The sequence below is a fragment of the Prinia subflava genome, chromosome 3 (assembly GCF_021018805.1).
Source record: "Prinia subflava isolate CZ2003 ecotype Zambia chromosome 3, Cam_Psub_1.2, whole genome shotgun sequence".
In the NCBI taxonomy this organism is placed as follows: domain Eukaryota; kingdom Metazoa; phylum Chordata; class Aves; order Passeriformes; family Cisticolidae; genus Prinia; species Prinia subflava.
In genome coordinates, this window is record NC_086249.1 from 66,987,552 (window position 1) to 67,009,487 (window position 21,936).

The 21,936-nt window shown below is 40.7% G+C and overlaps 1 protein-coding gene across 3 annotated transcripts in view; it reads left to right on the forward strand.

Moving 5' to 3' along the window:
* HS6ST3 (heparan sulfate 6-O-sulfotransferase 3) overlaps positions 1-21,936 on the forward strand; it is a 276,111-nt gene that overhangs the window by 130,865 nt on the left and 123,310 nt on the right. Inside the window, exons 2-5 of one of the 3 annotated variants that reach the window (XR_010079687.1) lie at positions 13,543-13,660; positions 14,989-15,060; positions 15,167-15,244; positions 16,075-18,637. The exons of 1 other annotated variant lie outside the window; for it this stretch is intronic. Coding sequence is in view for 1 of the 2 variants with exons in the window: in XM_063392321.1 (XP_063248391.1) it covers positions 13,543-13,659 (117 nt within the window). In the remaining variant the exon portion in view is untranslated. Of the gene's footprint in view, positions 1-13,542; positions 13,851-14,988; positions 15,061-15,166; positions 15,245-16,074; positions 18,638-21,936 lie in introns of those variants that run through there. One more of the 3 variants, XM_063392321.1, reaches the window with a different exon arrangement.

Genomic DNA, 21,936 nt, shown 5'->3' on the forward strand with positions numbered 1-21,936 from the left:
TTCCATCTTTGTCCTCCAAGAACGTTGACGTGTCCTTGTGAATGCTTATGCAGTAGCTTGCTCTGGCAAGGTCAAGAATAAAATATGAACCTGTTCATGGCAAAACAAGGTCTTCTCCAGATGAAGGCTTACTCCTGCTTTCCTCGTTTGCTCTGTGAATAAAGCTTTGAGTCAGACCTTTGAGGTAGATGTCCATAGATCTTTATCCTATAATAAGCTCTCTGAAAAAGACACAAAGCTTTTGAACTCAAGGCTGATTTTATCTGAGTCAAAGCTAGAATAAGTAACTTCTTTAATCCAAAAAACCCAGAGTAGATAGATAAGATGGTATGAAAAGAAAGTATATAGCATTTTTGTTGATTTCAAACCACTGTGTCTGTTCAAAAGGTGTTTGCTTCTAGGCAGTTTAATGGCTCTAAATAGCAGCAAATGCCACACTGACTCCTCTGATACTGAGGAATTTTCCTTCCATCTGACTTTCTGAAGTCTGGATGTTGGCTACTGGCTCTGGGGAGTCTGTGTGAAGCTGCAGCATCCAAAGCCTGATCTGTGACTTCCTCTCTGCAGATACTACAGTCTCTGTAAGGCAGGTCCTTCTTGCTACACTCGGTTCCTCAGAAGAAAGGTTGTCTCGCCTCCCTCCCTGCACTTTGCTGTTGAGGAAGAGTGTGCAGAGTATGCCTGTACATCCCAAATTGCTGCCTTGCTACCAATAGATAGCATAGTGAAGTGATCTGTTGGTCTTCAAAAAGGCAAGGAAAAAGGAAATGGGAAGAGAGAGTCTGGATGAAAAACGACTTCTCTCATCTTGCAAAAATGATTGATGCTTCAAAAGGAATCTTGCCTTCAACAAATGAATATCAAAACACATAAATCTGAAATAAATAAAATGTTGTGACTTTAGTGTTACTTTCTTTCTTGGATTTGCCTGTCGTTTTCTTCAGTCCCCCACCTCCCAGGTACCCACCCCCCCTCCCCCCCGCCTTGTGATGTCAGCATACAATTAGTCTTTATCATTTTCATGTTATTCATGAGTATCCCATGTTGATATTTTTCATCCCTTTCTACCTGTTCTGCTTGTTCCTTTGATGGCCAGAGAACCCTTGCTTCCCCTCCCTTTTGCGGGCCCCATACTCCTTGGACACTTCCCTTACCCTGCCATATCTGCATCTTCTCTGTTATTCTGGGGTGATGTGCTGGAGCATGCATCTCCTGGGCAGTCCCGTTGGCTCCCACACTGCCTGCCATTTCATACCTCTTCGGCTGAAGGAGGACTAGGGATTTTCAAGGCTCTCTCTCCAACTGCTCCTTTCGTTCCCCCATGAGGGTAATGTTTTGGGAACCCTGTGATGATGTTCTGTTTTGTGTTGCCATTCCAAGAGCATGAGGTCATATGGATTTCTATAGTATTTGTATCTCTGCCTGTAGGACCTGCATGAAATTTAAATCCTCAGTCAGAATGATGGCAGGACCTGGAGTGTGGCCTTCTAGTTGAGTATCATTAAATGAGGCCTGAAACTGGAGCTAACAACTTGTTATTAATAATTATAGAAGTGCAGGAGCTTTTGAGTGTGTAACAGATTAAAAGTAATAATGTAGACTTTCCTGGTTTTGGCTGAAATAAATTTCTTCCTAGTAGTTGCTGCAGTGCTGTGGTTTGAATTTAGAGTGAAAATAATGTTGATAACACATTGAAGTTTTAGTTGTGGCTCAGCAGTGCTTACCCTGAGTCAGGGACTTTTCAGTTTCCCATGCTCTGGCAGCAGAGGGGTGCACAAGAAGCTGGAGGGAGCATGGCCAGGAGAAGCTGACCTGAACTGGTCAAAGGGTCACTCCATACCATGGAATACCACACTCAGGATACAAACTGGGGAGTTGGCTGGGAGTGACTGATGTTTGCTTGGGAATGAGCTGGGCACCTGTCAGTGGGTAGTGGGAAACCTGCTGTGCAGTGCTTGATCTGCTTGGGGCTTATTACTCTCACTTTTTATAAATATCTCTTTCCATTCTGTTATTATAATTAGATTTTATTTTATTTCAATTATTAAACTGTTCTTATCTCAACTCACAGGTTTTACCTTTTTTTCTGATTTTTCTCCCCGTCCCATGGGGTTGTGTAGACTGTGAGTGAATGTCTGTGTCATATTTAGTTGCCAACTGAGTTAAGCCAAGATAGTCCTTTTGATGCCCACCCTGGGGCTCAGGGGATTGAGTTATGGACAAATCTGCCTAGAATATGTTAGAACAAATTTGTTACAAGCATTCATTGTACTTAATAGTCACTGGTCACAATGATTTCTTTGCTCTCAAAGTTGATGTGGCTGTTCTTAAAGTTGCATTATGTAATCCCTTACTTGCAGTACACGTTGCCTGTTGTGTTATTTGATAGCTGTGGGAACTGGACTAAGGCTGTCATGCTGTACTTTGCAACAAACACTGGTTTATGATGTGATAGAATTGCTGGTTGTGAAACTAATCTGGTATTTGCACTCAGCATTGCAGTCGTATCCGTGCTCCAGGAAGCTATAATTAAGTTTCTTTTACCTTTTACCTTTCCTCCTCTGAGATCCAGATCATGGCAGAGACATTCCCTTTCTCTTCTCTTTCTCCTCCAGGATTATAACAGTAGCTCTTCAGAATTTTGAATATCCTTACAATGTTCAAACCACCATGTTCCTATTGCTGTATTTTCTGAATGTGTTCCAGGTCCTATTTAAGGTTAAAGTAGTTTAAGGTTAAACTACTATTTAAGAATGCCATACAGAGATCTGTCCTGAGAGTGGATAGTCAGGAGTGGCAGAGTGTGTGGGATAACAGGGGCAAGTATGTAATTCCAGCAATTTGAAATGGGTGTGTCCTACTCCCTTCAGTAGGAACTGGAGGCAGAGGCAGCCAAGTGGTAAAACACAGCTGATGCCACGAATGGATTTTTCTCAATCCCTTTGGTGGCAGGGTGCAGGCCACAGTTTGTTTTCCCTTGTGGGCGTGTCCAGTACACCGGGAATTCCTGGGATGGACACACAGCCCTGCCATCTGCCATGGACTGATGCAGAGTGCACTGGAACAGGGTGAAGCTGGGGAAAGCCTGCAGTACAGTGATGGCATCATCATGTGAGGTAACAGAAGAGGAAGTTTTGAGAAGGGGAAGAAAATAGTCCAAATCCCTGAGAAAGCCAGTTTTGCCCTGAAGCAAAACAAGGTCAAGAGAACCTGAAGGGGAGATCCATTTTTTGCGAATAAATTGCCGAGATCAATGTCATGAGGCCCCAATGAATGTGATCAACAGTAATAACAATTTTATTTCAATTATTAAACTGGTCTTATCTCAATCCACATCCCATGGAGGATGAGATGGGGGAGTCAGCAGATGCATGGTACTTAATTAGTCACTAGCTGGGATTAAACCCTGAAAAGTCAAGAATCAGTAAAACTGGTATGGCATATAACTGGAAGCTGATTTGGGCTGTCAAGTAGGTTTTGGAAAATTAGAATATAATACTTAAGTAAGCTAAAAAAGTCAATCCTAGGACTGTGAGATTTCTTATTCCTCTGGCACTAAAACAGACTTCTGTAAAGCTTTCCTCCAGTGAAATTAGCTATTTTATTTTTGTACTAGTTAATCATATATTTGTATTCAACTAGGACAGTGGTACTCTGAACTTATTAGCAATTATTAGAAATAATAGGAAATAATATTTCTTATGCTGTTACCTCAATTACAGTTGCTTATGGTAATTCTAACATTTAGTTTTAAATACAGAGGGCTTATTTTAACTGTGTAACATTTGGAGAAAGATAGAATCTTACAATGGAGGTTTGTTTATGTTTGTTTCTTTTTAGAAAATAGCTTTAGATTATATCATTGTGGCAGTTATCTTTAATGAATCCATAATGATTGAATGCATATGGAATGTTCTTAATATGTGTTGGGTAAAAAGCGATAGTTAACCAATTATAGGACTAATTTGTCTTTAAGCTGTTTTATTTTGTAGTAGTTTATCTTCAAACCTGCCAATAACTTAGAGGGTATAATGTAATATTGTTTTGAAAATTATTCTTGTATTGGTTTAAAAAAAAAAGATCATGAAAGTGTTTGGCTGTATGTATCCACCTCAAATGACTCATTCATTTGTAGACACCCACACTGTAGAGCTCTGACACAGTGAAGCTGAGCTCAAGAGTCCCTCAACTTTCACTTGACTGAGAGAGATGAACTCTAGATTCCCTCCACTTTCACTTGAGTAAGAGAGATGTTTTCAGGGGGGAATTAATCCACTCTGAAATAGGCAGCCGTCTAAGCCATGCACATTAAGTCCTGTTACGATTGGCAAAGATAGCATAACAAACCCTCAGCAATAAAACACATAAAGGAGGTGAAGAGAAAGTATATTCCTCATGGTGGAGCAGTATTGTTTGAAAACTAGGCCTGCCTCAAATTTGGGAGAAGAAGCAATGGAGCATGCATCCCTGTATTTTTTGTTTTACCTGTGCACCTGCACCTGTCAGTGGTATGTGGATGTGTGTGCTGTGCTAAGGCTCCTTTTCATTAATTACATCCTTACACCATCTCTCCTCAGCAGTTCTTCTCTGGCTTATGCAAAGGAATGAGATCAACAGATTGAGAGGAGCTTTTATTCGTCTCTGTGTCACTCTGTGAGGTTGCACATAAGACTTTGGTGTAAGGATGTTGAGAAACCAGACAGATGTTGAAGGAGGGCTACTGCAATGAGCAGGAGCTAGAATTTGCATACTGTGTGAGTGATGTTGAAGGAACTGGGCTTTTCCAGTAGTGAAGAAATGCCTTGAAAAGCATTTACAGATAGGGCAAGATCTAAGTAGTGATGGAGAATATAGCAAGTGGCAACAGCAGATGGTATATGAGGCAGTTTAGGCTGCACATTAGAAAAATAACTTGAGTAGGTGGATCAGGCAACACTGGGGCAGGTCACCCAACGTCCCCATTCTTGAAGGTTTTTCAAGACTTGGTTTGATAAAATTCCAGGTGACCTAATGGCACAATGTTTGTGATAGTCTTGGTTTGAGTAGAAGGCTAGATGGGCCTCAGAGTTACAATGTTCCATGTCGCCATGTCTACAATTTTGTGCTTTTCCTTTTACAACATGTTGTTGCTGTCATGTTCCTTGTTTCTGGCTCATCCTCAGCTACGTAGAATGATTCTACTGCTTGTTTGCATCCAAATGATTGCACTCCAAAAAGCATTAAGGCAAAAAGATGAGAAGAAACTGGCATTCTGCCTCTCCTGAAAAGTCCATGTGTTTTGGTATTAATATTGTTCACTTCTGAAAGAATCTGCAACTGAATTTTTTTTTTCTGTCGGTGGTAGGAAAGTTCTCAGTCTATAAACTGCACAGGAAATTTGCAATCAAAAAATTGTGATATTAATTTCAAGGTAGTAGAAGAGAATGGTAGCTCTGGATCTCCACTATTTATGTTTTTCTCTGTGTGTTTAGAAGCAGACAGGTAATCAATGTACAGACTTAAACAGAGATGTTATAAATTTACTTAATTCCTACTACCCAAGGGACTGTTGGTATAGTATCACCGCGGGGCCCGACCAGAAATGAGACTCAGGACACAGTTCTGGGTTCATCGGGCAGAGCAGTGCAGGAAGACTATTTACAAAAACCCACTCATACATTTCCTATGAGGCCTGTGGATTGGAGGATGGAATTCCCACCTCCCACCACACTGGCCAAGGAGGCTGTCATTCAACCTCCCCTTCTCCTTGAGAAGGAATTCATAACAAGGGCAGTGTTTACAAAACATGGTCCTGTGTTTACATTAACGAGCACGAGAAACTGCACATTTCTCCTCTAATATGAACGCTCGGCAAACCAGGAAAAAACCTCATGGGAACAGGTATAGTAAAACACTAACACTTAAAACTTTCACATCAAGCTTTACGGATCTAACAAATCTTCTAAATGTAGCCTGAATAAAGTGTTAGTTAAAAAAAAACTTAGCAGTGTCCTCTTTACTAATTAAACAGTCTAACTCAGTGTCATAACCATTTAAATTCACAGGGAATATCTTCTAGAAAGAAGGTAGAATATAGTACTTTATTTCAAAGTGCATTTGCAAAAGGGTTTTAAATTTGTTTCCTTTTATACCCTGGCTGACAAAATTCTGAAGAAAAAATGTTGTTTGATAAAGTTGGTTTGGAAAGCAGATGCTTGCTGAGTCAGAGTTCATGGGATTAGAATATTGTACACTGATTATATCAGGCAGCAGCTGTGCCTCTGATTCATGTGCCAGGTTTGCATTAAAAAAGGATATTTCTTCTGGGACCAATCAAAAATACTAATATTTGATCAAGGAATTACTAGCTGAATCTTTATTAATTGCATAGTGAGATGTTCTGTGACCTTTATTTAAGATGATTCTTCAGCGGCTAAAAATTAGCTAATCTGTTTCATTTAGAGTAGACTAACCTCGGAAATATCATTAGGAACTAAGCATCTGCTCATCAATCAAAAAACTTTTTATGGGAAGAGCTCTTAGTTGATAGTTCTTAAAAAGACAAAAGAGACTTCCAGATGAAGTACGTCCATCAAAATAGCAAATGAAAATGAAGGATACATCTGGATTTGATGCAAAGGTAAAGATAAAACTTCATTATGTAAGATGGAAGTAATTAAATGACTTTTTTCAAGTTATTGTGGGGATACGGAGCATGTTTTCATAACCTCTGCAATCTTGAGAATAACAGGTTCAATAAAGATGAAATTTCACTGTAGGGTTTTATTTACTTTATTCGCCACACTTTCTCAAGAAATCATGTAAGTGACTTCAATCTCCACTAGGTATGTCTTGCTAAGAGATAATCATAATTATTTTCAAAAAATGTCAGATGCTGGTATGGGGAAGGCAGTGGCAATAAAAATGTATAAATGCACAAAGCACGTTGACTTCAGTGAAGGCTCTAGCACAAGGCAGAGATGAGGCTAAGGCAGCATTCCTCAGTCTCGAGGTTCTTCTTCACCAGCTTACAATTTCTCAAGTTTTGTGTATTTGGGACTCACTTTACCAGCTCTATTGCCTACCCAAGTATGAATTTGGAATTTCTCCACAGCACTAATATATTTTGCGGTATAGGAAAATAAATATATTTTTTTGTTTATTTTCATACAGTCTTTCATTTTCATGAACTCTTCACTGGTTTTTGAATTCAATTTCTTCCTAAAAATATTCTTTATAAGTAGAAAATACGATTCTCTGTCCTAAGATGTTACAAAATCGTGGTCATTTTTGTAGGAGACAGTTTCAAAGCTGGAAAGAACAGAAGATTCTCACCTGTTAACTGTCAGCTTGTGAGTTACTTGGACTAGCAACCTGGTCATGTTTGGCTTTTTAGAGAGTGAGCAGAAAGGGGCTTCAGAAACAGCTCAGGGGGGTTCCAAAATCATGTGATCATCATGCTTTTAACATAAGCCTTTCATTAAGTTATATTTACATTCAAAATTGGATGAAAACAAAAATTATTCCCCTCATTTTGTACGGTGCTTTTATTTTTAAGCACTTTCCCAAAATTAGGATGTTGAATGAACCAGTTAATGGGAATAGTTTAGTTCATTCTTCTAAACAAAATGGTCCTGTACAGCAAGCTGGAGGGGTATTTCCCTATTTTGTTTCACCTGTTAGTCTTCAGGCAGAAAAATTAATGCAAACTCAGCCTTTTCTTTCACCAGGAATGTGTCATGAAGGTGTTGCCACTGTCTGATGCACTGTTGAATGCAGTGGGATTTCTTTTTCTCAGTTTTTCAATTTTTCTGCTTGAACTGCATAGAAAACTTACCAGCAAACATACAGTAAGTATAGTGATAAAAAGCTTAGAAAGCTGTAAATATAAAACCAGAATTCTCTGCTTCACTTTTCTGCTCCTTCCTTTTCTCACAACCATATTTTTCAGTCCTTAAGAGCATGTTTCCACTGCACTCATTTTCCACTTGTGGTGCATGCTGGAAAGTAAATGAGGATGCAGATGGAGCTCAGAAGTTTCAAGGTCCAGAATCTGCTTCTTTTTTTCTTATTAATATACACCCTATTTGGGTTTTGATAAATGTAATTTCTCTCTATTTTGTAGCAGCAAGGAAGGAAGGACAAGTATTTTTGACTGGTGTGGATGACATTGTTTGAAAGGATCTTGGCTGCTCCTAGCATTTCCTTGTGGTTGGAGACACCATCTAGGAGAAAAATGCAACGCTCCTGCTGAACAGGGGACGTGCAGTGTATTACACATCAATCAATGAGAATATCTCTTTTTCTAAGCACTTCACCTTACATCTTGTGGTCTTATTTCGGAAACAAAAAACCAAACACACCAAGGCCCCCCTGCCATTTGCAGCCGTGCTTGGAATTTGCTCAGATAAGTAGAGTAAGCAGAAGTCATCAAAGGCATGTGCAGAATTATCTCTAGTGATGCAGAGGTTCTGTAGAGGAGGAGCTCTGGCCACATACTTAGATTTGCTCAAAGAGATGCAGCCTGAACTTTGTCCCTCCTGCTTTAAAAGTGGGTTTAGTTGCAAATTTAACAAGGTCTCTCCAAGGCTGGAGATTTTGCTTGGCTTGGTCTTGCTTTGTTTGGATTTTTACATTGTAGTGCAAAACCTGCAGTTCTGTTCCAAAGGAATGTGATTGTAAACTGAATATAAAACAACAATACTTAGGACAAAAGAACTAGTAGTTTATTTCCTTCTCATTGTAATTTCATCTCTGCTATTTAAATACAATGTAGTAGACTTGCTAGTAAGTCTATGAAGAATCCAATAATCAAGGGTCTTTGAGGTCTATAAATTAAATCTCTTCAGTGACTATTTATTGAGATTGTGTTTGAGCTCTATAGGATTGACATGGTTTACTAAACAACCCTAAATTATGGTAAGTCTGTGTTTTTCTGTTGCTATAGTTTTCAAGCTTCTAAAAGGATCCTAAAAAAAGGAAATATGCATTTTAAATGCATTTAAATGAATAATCTAGATGTTCCTCTGTATAAAAAGACACATATAAGCACTCAACATTATGTCAATAAATATGACTACATCAACCCTCTTGTTATCAGGAAGCAAGGAAATGAGTCTGTTGTTCTTGCTAATTTTGAGTTTTCCATCAAAGAAATCAATACGAAACTTCCGAAAGACACAGAGATTTAAAAAAAAAAGTTTTTTAAACTTTCTTATATATCTTCTTGTGGTTGATCCTGGCCTCTCTTCTCATCAAAAGATCAGTAGATTGTGAGCAGGACTCAAAATACATTTGCATTTCCCTTTAGACATGTGATTGCCTGCAAATGTACATTTTGCCACACTGTTTGCAGGTTTGTTTTTAATTCATATAGATGCTATGGAACTTGGATTGATGCACAACATGACAGCTTTTATACTTTAAAATAATTGGTATGGGTTTTTTGCTGGTAGAACTGGGAAAAGGAATTAATGAGAGATACTTTTTCATTTGCTGTTTCAGTGCTAAGCTGCTCTGGATTTTCTATGTTCTTTTTTTCTTGAATTCTTCCTTATCCTACTGTGAAAAATAGCTCATACTTTTAAAAAGAGATGAGGTTTCTTGTTCTGATAATATATGGTAGAGCAGTTTTATTTTGCATTGTATCTGTTGTACAGTTTGTACCTCAAGATTTCTGTAATTAAGTAAGGGAGGAGATGAGGAGGAAATATTCTTGTGGTGAGAAGGTGCTCTGAGGTTTCCTTGGTTTTTATCGGTGAAGACATGCAAGACTGCAATTCTTTTTTCTTGTTTAATTTCAATCAGGAATCTTAATCATATTTCAATACCAAATTAAATGCTGGTGCATTTATAATTTGGTGTATTTAAAAATTACTTCTGTTGTAGTAGAAGGTGTTTTTTAGCATCCCTATCAATAGGGGAATCTGCTTTTGCAGTTTAGAAGGAAACGGTTTGGGGTTTATATGTGTTGTAAAAGTAAGATACAAAGACTAACTCACTGCTATCTCATGCTTGCAGGTTTGTGATTACAGCATCTACTTGCTTTATTTTCAACAGCTTTTCATAGCAGTGTTTAATTCTGTAGGATCATTCAATTTGCTTCATGTTTCTGTTCTTGAAAGACTATGAGTCTGATTTCTGTTATGATAAGAGGGTTCATGTAGAAGTCAAGGCTTCTAACTTTCAAAGACTTTGGAGTCCTAGTAGCACCTCCTTCTTGAGAGAGTTAATGAAAGTTTGCAAAGTAAGTGCCCTTCACTTTTCAAATATAATGAATTCTCCAGTGAGTGAGGACTATGTAAGGGTAAACTCTCCTACATGTGATAGCTTGAGTAAGTCTGGGTAGAGCTGGAAGAAGAGCAATGGGATACTCACACTCAAAAATCCTGTTTGCTTAAGACCATTTACTACACAATGCCAAAATAACAATTAAAGAAGTGCTTTGTTGGTACTGGTCCTAATGGTGATGGCAGGAGCACACCATTTCTCTGTTCTGCTGTCTCCTGTGCACACCAAGTCTGTGCAAGGATGCTTTTGAGTGTTCCTAGCAGCCTATGAAGCTGCTTGAGTGCATGCTAATGATAAGTTTATCTTATCCAGGGTATGCTAAGGCTTATGGAATCATGTGCATTTCCAATGAAGTTTTTCAAGAAGAATCCAGCCTCGCTGATGACCCTTTCTTCTCCTGCTCTATCAGAAGTGAGAATGTTTCTACAAATGATTAAACAACTCTATTTAGTGTGGACATCACTGAACTCCAGCACATTATAATGTATGATTGAGCAAAGGGTTTGGGATGTTTTAACATGTAATGATCTAGCAGCTTCTTTGAAGAATTCTTTATTCACTCATGATTTCCAGTGTGACAATGAAAAGTTAGTAAATGCAGTTTTAAAGACTTTGGATTTATTTACCTCCTGTTCTCATTGAAGAGATTCAAAGCCTGGCGGATACCTGTCCTTAAAATCTGTAGTATAAATGTCTCATGAGATTATATTTTCAACTAAAACAAAAGTCTACAAAAATGACATGTTGGATAGAGAACAAATAGAACAATATTTTCTGTTTATGGGGCAATTCAATTCAAAATAGAAAGCTATACTTCCTTAATATTTTTGTTCTCTTTTGTGAAACTGTAGGCAATCAAGTGTTTGTCCAAAATGCAAACTCAAATAGCTGCCAACACTTTTAAAGAAATGAGTGGTACGTAAGCATTTTATCTTAAGATTTCTTTTTCTTTCCTCAAAATTTGTGTCTCTTTGGGTGAGTTACCCAGATAAAATATTGTCCAGAAGAAATAAATATGGTGACGAGTATTGTAGTAACAGCAGTTAAAAACAGTATTAAAACATTCCAGTGCAAAGCAGAGTGACTATGGATAGCAGCAATACAGGTCAGGCAGTAAAGGGTGAGATTTTCTCATCTGACAGCCAAAGCCATGTGTGGTATGAAGTTCTTCTGGTCATTCTCTCCTCTGTCTGCTTAGTCTTCTCCCTCTCAGTAATGCAGGTGTGCAGGTCTTCTCCCTTGCATTAATACTCTGAAAACTGGTTGTAGCCCAAATACTGACTACTTCTAGCTTTTCTTACTTTCTTCAGTTCTAGCAGAACCAATTTCCCATCTTCCTTTGCAGGAGGAACAGGCTTTTCTGTGAGTCTTGATTTCGGTAGTCTTTTTCATGGTGTGGAAAAGATGTGAGAATCTTAACTTTACTTACACCTTTTTCTTTTCCTGTGCTGTCAGAAATGAGACTGTTTCTATAAACAATTAATCATATCCATTTACTAAGGCTGTGTCATAATTTCCTGTAAAAACATGTGGGAAGAGATGTCTGTCTCTATTCTTCATCATTATGTCTACAGAAACTGAGGAGAACTAAAGACACTTTTGGAAATTATTTGAATTGTCCTGTTTGTCATGAAGCAACTTTCAATGTGGAATTTCTTCCCCAGGGCTGGCAGCTGTAGCTTTAGAAGTCACTCTGGTGTCCAGCCTTCCAGAGGATGCTGATCCAAAACATCCAGGATTCCAGAGAACTTGCTAGGCAGGATTTTATTAAGCTATATTAATGGTCCTCAATGAAACAGAGCTCTGCAGGATTTTCTAAGGGTCTATTTCACATGACAGAGATTATTCCCAGAGTGTTGCTGGAACTTGGGGGTTACAGGATTTATTCATGTTCTATGTGTCTTTTTTAAGGTAAACCCTATAGAGAAAGTCAAAGTTGTAAGATTGTAAGATTGTTAGCCTTAGGAAGTGACAAAGTTTGGATGTTGGGATTACTGTCTTCCATTTGTTTGCATGATAGCTTCACACTGGGCATCAGGTGGCTTCTTGGCAATCTCTGACAGTACTCTTTGCAGGAGTTCAAGTGTTGTCTTTGCAAATATGTTCCATTAGAGGCCATCTATTTTTTGTAGTTCACTCTTTGAACTTTAGTTTTTAGCACTCTTTGAGCTCATTATTTTATCAGTATCAGTAGTTGTAGGCTGGGTAGTGTGTTGTGTGCTGTGGACCTGACAGTGTGTGGTATGTGTCTGACTCACTGCAAGCTCAGAGGTTTGGGTACAGTACCTAAATGTGTCTAGAATATGCAGAGTGAGGATGTCCTCCTTAAGTGATCAGGCATTCTATTTACCATTTAGTGGGGTATTTTCCATTTCTGTTTCCTGTGCCCTGAAGTGCCAGTTTGCAACGTTACTTCGTGCCTGTGAACAGGGAACAGTGCTTGTGTTTCATACCCATTCATAGTGTTTTATGTCTTGTAGTTACAGTCTTGTGTCAGAGAAGTGCATTGACAGAAGAACTCTTAAAATACGGTGACAAACTCAAAAATCACCAAGCTTTTACTCTCTTTTTCTAGTTTGTGTTTGGGGTACTTGTGTTATGGAAGGAGTTAGATAATCACAAGTGATTTGAGCATGGTGTGCCATACTCAACACCCCTCTAGCTCTTTCCTCAAGCATGATGAAAAGCTAATCTGCAAGAAAAATTGTGAGTATTAAAAACAAATAAGTAGCTGCTGTGCTTCCTCTATTTCTCACTTATGACCCTTGTCTAGCCTCCTAAACAAAAGAATCTAGCAATCTGTCACACAAAGTATTCTTGACATCTCCAAAATGAGCTTCTCCCCCCATCTTTTTTTTCTTCTTACTTAGATTTAAGTTGTTGCATAATTAAAATCTCTTTGACATCCTGCTTACAGTCATATCCTGTTGCAGGATTGCTATCCATCTGGCTCACAGCTGATGGATCTTTATACAAACCCACTCTCCTCACATCAGACACCACTTGAGAACCCATGACCTTAAATATCACCACAGCCATATTTTTTATCCCCCTACCAAGATTAATATTAGAATCTCCTGACTTGGAAGTGACCCATAAGAATAATCCAATCCTAAGAATTACACCATGTGCCCGAGGGCATTGTCCAAACACTTCTTGAACTCTGTCAGCCTTAGTGTCATGACCACTTCCCTGGGGAGCCTGTTCCAGTGCCCGACCATGCTCTGGGTAAAGAAACCTTTCCTAATATCCAACCTAAACTTCTCCTGACAGAGCTTCTTTTGGGTCATGTCACTGGGTCATCAGAGAGAAGAGATCACTGCCAGCTCCTCCAGTTTGCCCCATGAGACTGAGGTAACCCCTCAGACTACTCTTCTCCAGGCTGAATAGGGTAAGTCACCTCAACCACACCATATTGTGTCTCGCCAGACCCTTCACCAACTCCGTTGCCCTCCTTTGGATGCTTTCTATTAGCTTTATATCTTCTGTTGTGGTGCCCTAAACTGCACACTGACTTGAGGGTGAGGCCACACCAGCACAGAGTCCCTTTCCACTCTCCAGTCTCTCAGTCTACATCCTACATCTAGGGTTTCCCTGTTGCAAGTGCAGAATCTGACACATTACCAGCAGAATTTTGAAGAGGGTTTTGATCACAGGTCAGCTTACAGGCCTGGTGGCTGCAGTGGGGCACACCTGTCTGGAAGAAGAAAAGGATCTCTGTTCAGGAGTTAACATGGCTTTGTTGAGAGAGCAAACTAGATTTGAAGGGGGAAGGGGGTAAGCCTGGCTCACTAGGGATAAGCCTAGGGGCAGCATGCTGATTTTAGACAGTAGCAGAGGCAGGAAATGGTGTCTTTAACGGTAATGAAACTGTAGCAAAGGAGAGGGGAAAAGCTATTTTTTTGATAGAATACTGCCTGACAAAAATAGTCAAAAGGCACTTGCAGTTGGCTCTTTCATGCAGTCTTTATACAGAGCTTTTGATATAGATTTCTGAGAAGAAAGACCTGAGTGGCTCTGCACTCCCATGCACAGAGCTGCCTCCCAAAATAGGTCCACCCTTCTCCACTTCTGCTCCTTCCATGCTCATGCAGAAACAGGAAATTCAGCAGTGGGCAGATTCCAGAATCCATGGACATTGGGAGCACCTTGGGGAGCCCTGGTGGAGGTCATGGCCCCACGGGGCCGTGAGGTCACAGAGCCCCTCAGACTTGTTCTGTGCCAGCTGCGGGCAGTGCTGCAACAGCAACAGCAGCAACAGCATGCTGCAGGCATAGGGGGCCATGGTCCTCACCCAGTGCCTCCTCCTCTTCCTGGTGGTCGTGCAAGCCCAGGACACCCAGTCTGCTCCAGCAGGAGGGCAGGGAGCAGGTAGGCAGGCAGGCTCCTGCACCCAGCCCCAGGCTGGCAGCAGCAGGCCAGGGCTAAGGCTGGGTGAGCCAGAAAGGCTCCAGGGTGCAGCATGGGGCAAACACACCACGAGGAGGTGTGGGGGGGCTGCAGCTACTTTGGGGGGGTTGGAGGGTTCCTAGCAAGCAGAGAGGTGGGGAGTGACAGTGCGGGGCCAGAAACTCGGCTGTGGGTTCTCCCCCACTTGGCGATGGTTAGCCAGCCCCCGGTGTGTGCCTGTCACTACATGAACTCCATACACATCCTGTGTTCAGGTATGACAACAGAGAGAACGTGTAATGGGTACATCTCATGGCTGTTTGGTTGTAGATGTGACCAGAGAGAGGGCTTTTCCAGCTCCTCAGGTGGATCCTGTGCTGGCTCCCAGCTTGTATCCCACGGGTGAGTATCTGTGAGTCTCCACTGACTTCACAGAACAAGCTTTCCTTTTCCACGTTAGTCATGTGAAATGTAACTTCAGAATTTCTGTTAATGTCCTCCTGTAAAGCTAAAACAGGGAATGATTCCCATCAGACACTTGAAGTTACAAAGAAGGTCCTGAAAGCCTTGGAGGAAATTAAAAAAGGTTAGTATAACTTACTCTATTAACTGTTAGTCCTGGGGAGCTGAGCTTTTAACTTCTGTAGCCTGTGCAGCAGGAAGGGATTGGTCAGAGCCTCACTGCAGGGACACTTGATTGTTGCCTTGCATGGGCTGCAGAGGCACAGGGATGGTCCAGCACAGTGTCTGCTACCAGCTGAGCTCTTAGATGAGTCTCGGGGGCAGCTTCTGCCACAGTTGTACAATTACTGGTCAGAGTTGCTTTGTGCAGGTGTGAATATCCAGATGTTAGGAACAGATGTGTGCTGAATTTGTGTTCAGCTCATGCACAGCCCAGCTTCAAGGCAAGAACGACAACCCATGAGAGATTCTGCAGGCACTTCTGCTTTTGGTGGATGTTCAGCCAGCAGACTGATAGCCATGGTGGGATGACTGTTGGTGGTGCTTCTGGAGCGTGTGAGGGATATGCAGAGGAGCTAACTGCACCCAAGCCAGGAGAGGGAGAGCACCCTGCCAGGCACCACAGGAGAGAGGGCCCTTGGCTGCTGGAAAGGAGGAGCAGGCAGGTTTGGGTTGCAGAGACCAGCAGGCTTTGTCAGGGCTGCAGACTGTGTAGAGAAAGAAACAGGAGCAGCTCCCTGAGGATAACTGTTGTCCCTGGTGTGCTGAGGTGACTGCCACCAGTGTGCACTGCCACAGAGATGCTTGTAGTCATGTCTGGATAGGAGGAGAGATTGCTCACCTCCCACCACACCCAGTTCCCAGGAATTTCAGAACTTTGGTCTTTTGGGAATGAGGCCACTTGTGAGATTATTTGTAGCACAGTAATGTGTTCTGTTTTCTCTTCTCCTGCAGGGCAAGAGGTTGAAGAAGAGGCCAAGACTCAGGATTCTGAATTGCTGGCCGTGTACTCTATTCTAGGGCTTGCAGTATTCTTGGGTGTGCTGCTGTTGTATGTTGCATAGGCGTGTCATGGCTGAGGGAGAAACACATGTGAGTTGGCTTTTTGCTGGCTTGACAAAGCAACTGCTGGCAGTACTCTGCTGAGATTTCCCCAGTGCAGTCCTTTAACTGTCCTCTTAATTAATATCAATTAGTAGTCGTTTCTGAAGTGCATTTGCACAGGGTGCCCCAGAGACGTGGAGCAGCACTGAGACAAACTGATATTGACTGTCTGAAAAAGCAAAGATCAAACTAGAGCTAGAGGTGAAGCAGAGTCAGGAGAAGGACCAGGATGCAGATCTCCCAGATGCTCTCTGGCTGATGGTGCCTCTTCACAGGACAACTGGTATCTGGGGATTCACCTCACCCCACACCATCCCAGTGTCCCTGTAACCGGTATCAACAGGGATCTTGTGCCTCAGAAGACTGTAATTTTTTTAATGAATAATATATTTAATTTTTTTTGCCAAAAGCAGTGAGTTCTTGCCTGTTTTGCCTGTTTCTGTTTGGGTAAAATGCACGGAGCTGGCACTAGGACTCTATCTGTGAGAGAGGCTGTCAGACACCTGCACTGCAGTGCAGCATCAGCCTGTTTTCCTCACTGGGGCCATCATCAGGGCTTTCCTCCACCAGAATGGGGACTTGCTGGTAAGACATGAGGTGCAAAGGCTTGTCCATGAGATGTTGCCCTGAATCAGGATTGTCTGGGTAGAGAGGGAAGGAGGTGCTGGGAAGGATGGGCACCCTGTGCTGAGCACTTCAGGGAGGGCTGATGGGGTGACACAGGCTGCAGGTGCAGCAGTGTTCCCCACCCCAGAGCTCCGAGATCAGAAATGAGTGGAAAACTGGAGCAGGGTTGGGTGGGAGAGGAGAGTGAAAGCAATGTGCTATTAATCACAAGGGTAGCATTAAAAATGAATCAGAGTTAAAAGAAATAACAAAAAATAGAAATAATAATAACAAATGTAAAAATAAAGAGTTTAAGCATTGCAGACTGTCAGCAAAGGGGAGGAACACCCTTGGAATACATCTAAAGTCACACTGGCTGAGTGCAGCTGATCCCGTCCAGGCTGATGCGGAGTCTGGCTTGCAAGGTTCTCCTCAGAGCATGTCAGATGACACAAAGTACAGACCAAAAGCTAGTTTTATCACACCTCTGCCCTGCAACTGTGTCTGAGGGGTACAGCAGCCAGGCAGAAAAGGCTTTAGACACTGTCCTAGGCTGCCTTGCAGTGCATTATAAACACCTCTTCCCAGCACCTCTTCCCCTGTGCAGAGCCCCCCATGTCACTGAGTCAGCCCAGCTGCTGACCTGACTGTGCACTCCCACTCTGTGCACCTGCAGGAGCTTCCCCCAGTGTCTGCTTTTGCCTACTCAGGTGTCAGCAGCCAGTCCTGAAATTCTTAGCACAGGGAAAGTGTTCTAGAAGGTGCCAGAACAACTCTCAGAGGATGGTTGTTGTCTCTGGTGGGTAGGTTATCGCCACCAACCTGCCAGAGAGATGCTCATGGAGTTCTTATCTCCCACCACACTCAGTTCCCAGGAATTCTGGAATTTTGCCCTTTTGAGAATAAGGCCTTTTGAACTACAATCAGCAAGGGGTGGGAATTATGGCTCTTGACCCTCCATACAAAAAACAGACTCATCAGAGTCACAGAATCTCTTGAGCTGGAAGAGACCCACAAGGATCATCAAGTCCAGCTCCTGGTCCTGCACAGGATACCCCAAGAATCCCGCCATGTGCCTGAGAGCATTGTCCAAATGCTTCTTGAACTCTGTCAGGGTGATGCTTCCAGGGAAGCTGCCTGGAAGTAATTTGCTGTTCACAGCGGGGCTGATGCAGGTGGGAATTGCCAAGCTCATGTGTGTTTTTCCAGGGGTCCCTGTCATCCACACCAGCTTGTGCATATAGGTCTAAAATGTCCCACAAATTTCAGAAATATGGACACAATTTTTTTTCTACGACTCAGGCACAAAAAATCTCCAGGAGGAAGAATAGGACAGATCTGAAGGAAGAGAGCCTTTTTTTGTAAAGTATCAAAATTATTCCCGTCCCCAGGCTAATACATTCTGCTGAAAGGCAGTTCTGCTGAAAAGCCATTCAGATGCAGTGAGTGGCTGAGCAATGGTGTAATCTAATGCTGGGCAAACAGCAAAGGGTAGATTTCTCAGTGAGGTTCTGCACTCTGTAAGTTTGGATATGTTCAGGAGTTTGTCTCAGGTTGGGCTATGGGTTTGTTTTTTGGTTTTTTTTTTACCTATCATGCATTTATAAAAATCTATTTATGGAATTACAAGAGTTTCATGAATAAATGAGATAGCATATTCCGTTATTCATTTACTGAATTACAGTATCAACATTTGAGAGCCTGTTCATGAATTAATAATTACTTTAATCAATAAAAATAATTACAGTGCTAAGAACATTTTAACAATGAATGCTTTCATGCCATTTTCACTCCTTTTTAATTAAAGCATGACAACTCATATTTACCATTTTCATCATGATCTCTCTAAATGGTGAAATTTGTCATCTTTGACTTGGGCTCTAATTATAATTCTTTTAGATAGTTCCGATTTCTCCTCATTATTCAATTATGCTTGCTCCAATTTTAAACTGACAAAATTTTCCTCTCTAAATCTCTTTCATGCTGTAAGAATATCTTTGACTTTATAATACCCATTTTAAATATTCTATGCTAGCCAAAATAAATGCAAATTAAATATATGAAATAGAAAAACAAATATAAACTGCTGAATATAAATAAATACAGTAGAAGACCAATTATTTTCAGTTTAAATGCATCTATCTTACTTCAGTATAGCATGAAATATTAATAAAAATTTGCTGCAAATACAGAAATTGTAATAAGACCATAATAAGCTTGCAAAAGCAGCATGCAAACTTAATTTTTGTGCCTGTGACACAGCTTCCAATTAAATGTTCTCTTACTATTTTTTCATATGGAATCTCTTCCTTGCTTTTTCACTAGATAGGATGGCATTTCTTTAAATATAATAACCTGCTATGATAGTCTTCTTCAGCCTATTCTCCATAATTACTTTCGGATATTTTTATAATCTTGGCCATGTGAGAAAAAATTTCTTTTCCTACAGTAAGATTTGTTTGCCTCACAAATTCGTGAGTTCTGTTGGTGTCTCAGCAATGTTTTGCCTGGTGTGAGCTAAGGGAGTGGGCCACTGAGGAACTTCAGGGGAAATTATTATGCTTGAGCTAATCGCAATTAGGCAAGTAGGACCTAGGTTTTTAAATTCTTTGCTTTGTAAAATAGCATTTAATGCTAAGAAATCTTATGAATACTCTAAGAGCTTTTTACTTATTTCAGACTCAACCTTCAGGTGCTTCAGGAATCGACTTAGCCTGGGGGCTTCCTCATGTGAATTCATACCATCTGAAAAACATGTAATTGTGACATGCATTGTCTCTTTGTACTCCCCACAATGGTTTTTTTTACACCTTGCTATTATATGCCTTTGGTATAAAATGTCTGCAACAACTTACTTGGCAGTGCATCAGGTTTTCTTGCAAACGGTGTCATAAAGAGCTGTGTTCAGACAGGTATCAATATCGTCCAGTTGCTGTGCCTGTCAGCTGGTTTTACCTATCCTAAGGATTTTTTCAGTTGACATTTATGGTTTTCAATCACTGCATAACGTCTGCCTAAAAAGCCAAATACCTCCTCCTGTGCCTGTCAGAAATGGTCACGTACAGCCAGACTGCTGCTTCAGGAATTCATTGGGTATCAGTCTGAAACAGATCCCACCATTTGAATCCAACCTCCATGAGCTACTCTGATGGGACAATTAAAGACCAAATTGTAGTTTGTGTGCATGGAGGGGAGTAAGGTAAATTGGCAGACAAAACCAGATTCCTGCTGTCATATCTCTGGAGTGCTTGACTTAAAGTCATCACAAGGTTGTTTCAACACAGTTTTGTGCCTGCACTTTTCAGTAGTTTTAGCAGATCCATTAGGAAGAAAGCAGCAAATAATTCAGTACAGAAATAGTTCATCAGAAGGATTAAAAAATTTGAGATGCACAGTTCAGAGCTTTGCTGCTAAACCTAATTTAGCAGTCAGCAGCTGCTTTCTCTGAATGACTTTTTCAATAGCTTCATACAAACTGGCTTACCTTGCTGGAAATCCTGGGGTTAATTCCAGCTCTGGAACAATGTGTGCTCCTGGGTGCCCATGTCCCTGCTGCCTTTCACCAAGCACTTCTGACCTGTCCTGCTTTGTCTTTTCTCCTTTGTCTTGTCTCCTTTTTCAGACTTTTTCCTTGCTTCTCCCAGCTTCTTCTCCATGGAGGCTCTTGAGGCTTTGTCTAGGCATTCCTGTCTGTTCCTGGGTAGCTGCACTGTTTGAACATTGGATTACTCTGTGGTATTTAGTACCAATATAACAGTTTAAAAAAGGAACAAAGGTATAAAACTTGATAATGGTGACATTCTGTTTTTCATCCAGAGGTCAATTCCCCATTGCAAAATATATATATATAAGTGCTGCTTTACTTGTAATTGAGATTAGTTGGTATATGAGATGTTGGCTTTTTGCACACAGCAGATTTAATTTGTGATATATTAATTGCATTTGGTGTGTTAGCATCTTAGTGCATTTTAATAACAAAAACTGTTTTTAGAAATTTTTACTTAATGTGAGTCAGAGAATTGAGGAAGAGTATTTTTTAAGATATTTGCATAGTCTTTTTTTTTACAAGCATATGGACAGCTTTGGACTGGACTGTCACCTATGCAAACAACTAAGAGACAATCACAATCACTGATTTTTACATTTACTTTTTTTCAGTGGCAGAGAACATGTTTTTATGAAATCCAAAGCAGCACTTGCCTGTACGCAGTTGCTATTTCAGTATGAACAGTAATTGCTTTAATGAAGCAGAGAGGAGCTCAGATACCTATTTTCCTGGCACATGTTCTGCAAGATACTAAACACTTGAAATATTACACCCAAATCCAATGTCAAAATGCTTTTCCTGTGTTATTTCTTGAACCCAGAATATTAATATATGTCCAAAAAGTAAGTTGAGCAAATATTTGCATTTAGTGGATTTATCATTTGCTATTGGCAGCTACTTCAGATTATTTCAAGACATCTGAGAATACTTTGCCATGACATGTTACAGCTTTTCCTTTAAAAAAGGCATAAAAATAATTACTCTATAAGGTGTAAGACATTTATGAGGTTGCATGAATGGTTGCATAATGTGCACATGGTGAAAGCTGTACATTTTATGTTAAATACAAGAATGACTTTACACTGGGAGGGAATGCTTAAGAAATCATGAAAACTATAAAGAGCCATCTGCTTCATGCTCCACTTTTATTTGCTGGATTAACCCACTGCAATATTTAAATAGATAATGAATTGCTGTTTCATCCACTCATTAGATTTTTCATAGCACGAACCTACCTTATCATGAAAAATATTTCCTTTCTATGCAGGGAGAGTTGTTTGGGAACAGGAAAAGACAAAACATAATACGACAAATGACATGAGCTACACCTTTCCTGTTAACCTTTAAAATCCAGTTTTTCCTCTACTTGTTCTTGTTTTCAGCAATGGTCCTAATGCTGCTATGGAGTTACAAAGGAGGAATGAAGAGTGGGGTCCTATCACTGTCCTCTCTCCTGTGTTTTGGGCAATCCCCTGCCCTGAGGGTAGGAGAGTGGGGAAGGTGTGCTCTGTTCTGCTTACTGTAGCTGCTTATGTGGACCTCCTGGGTTGTTGCTGCCT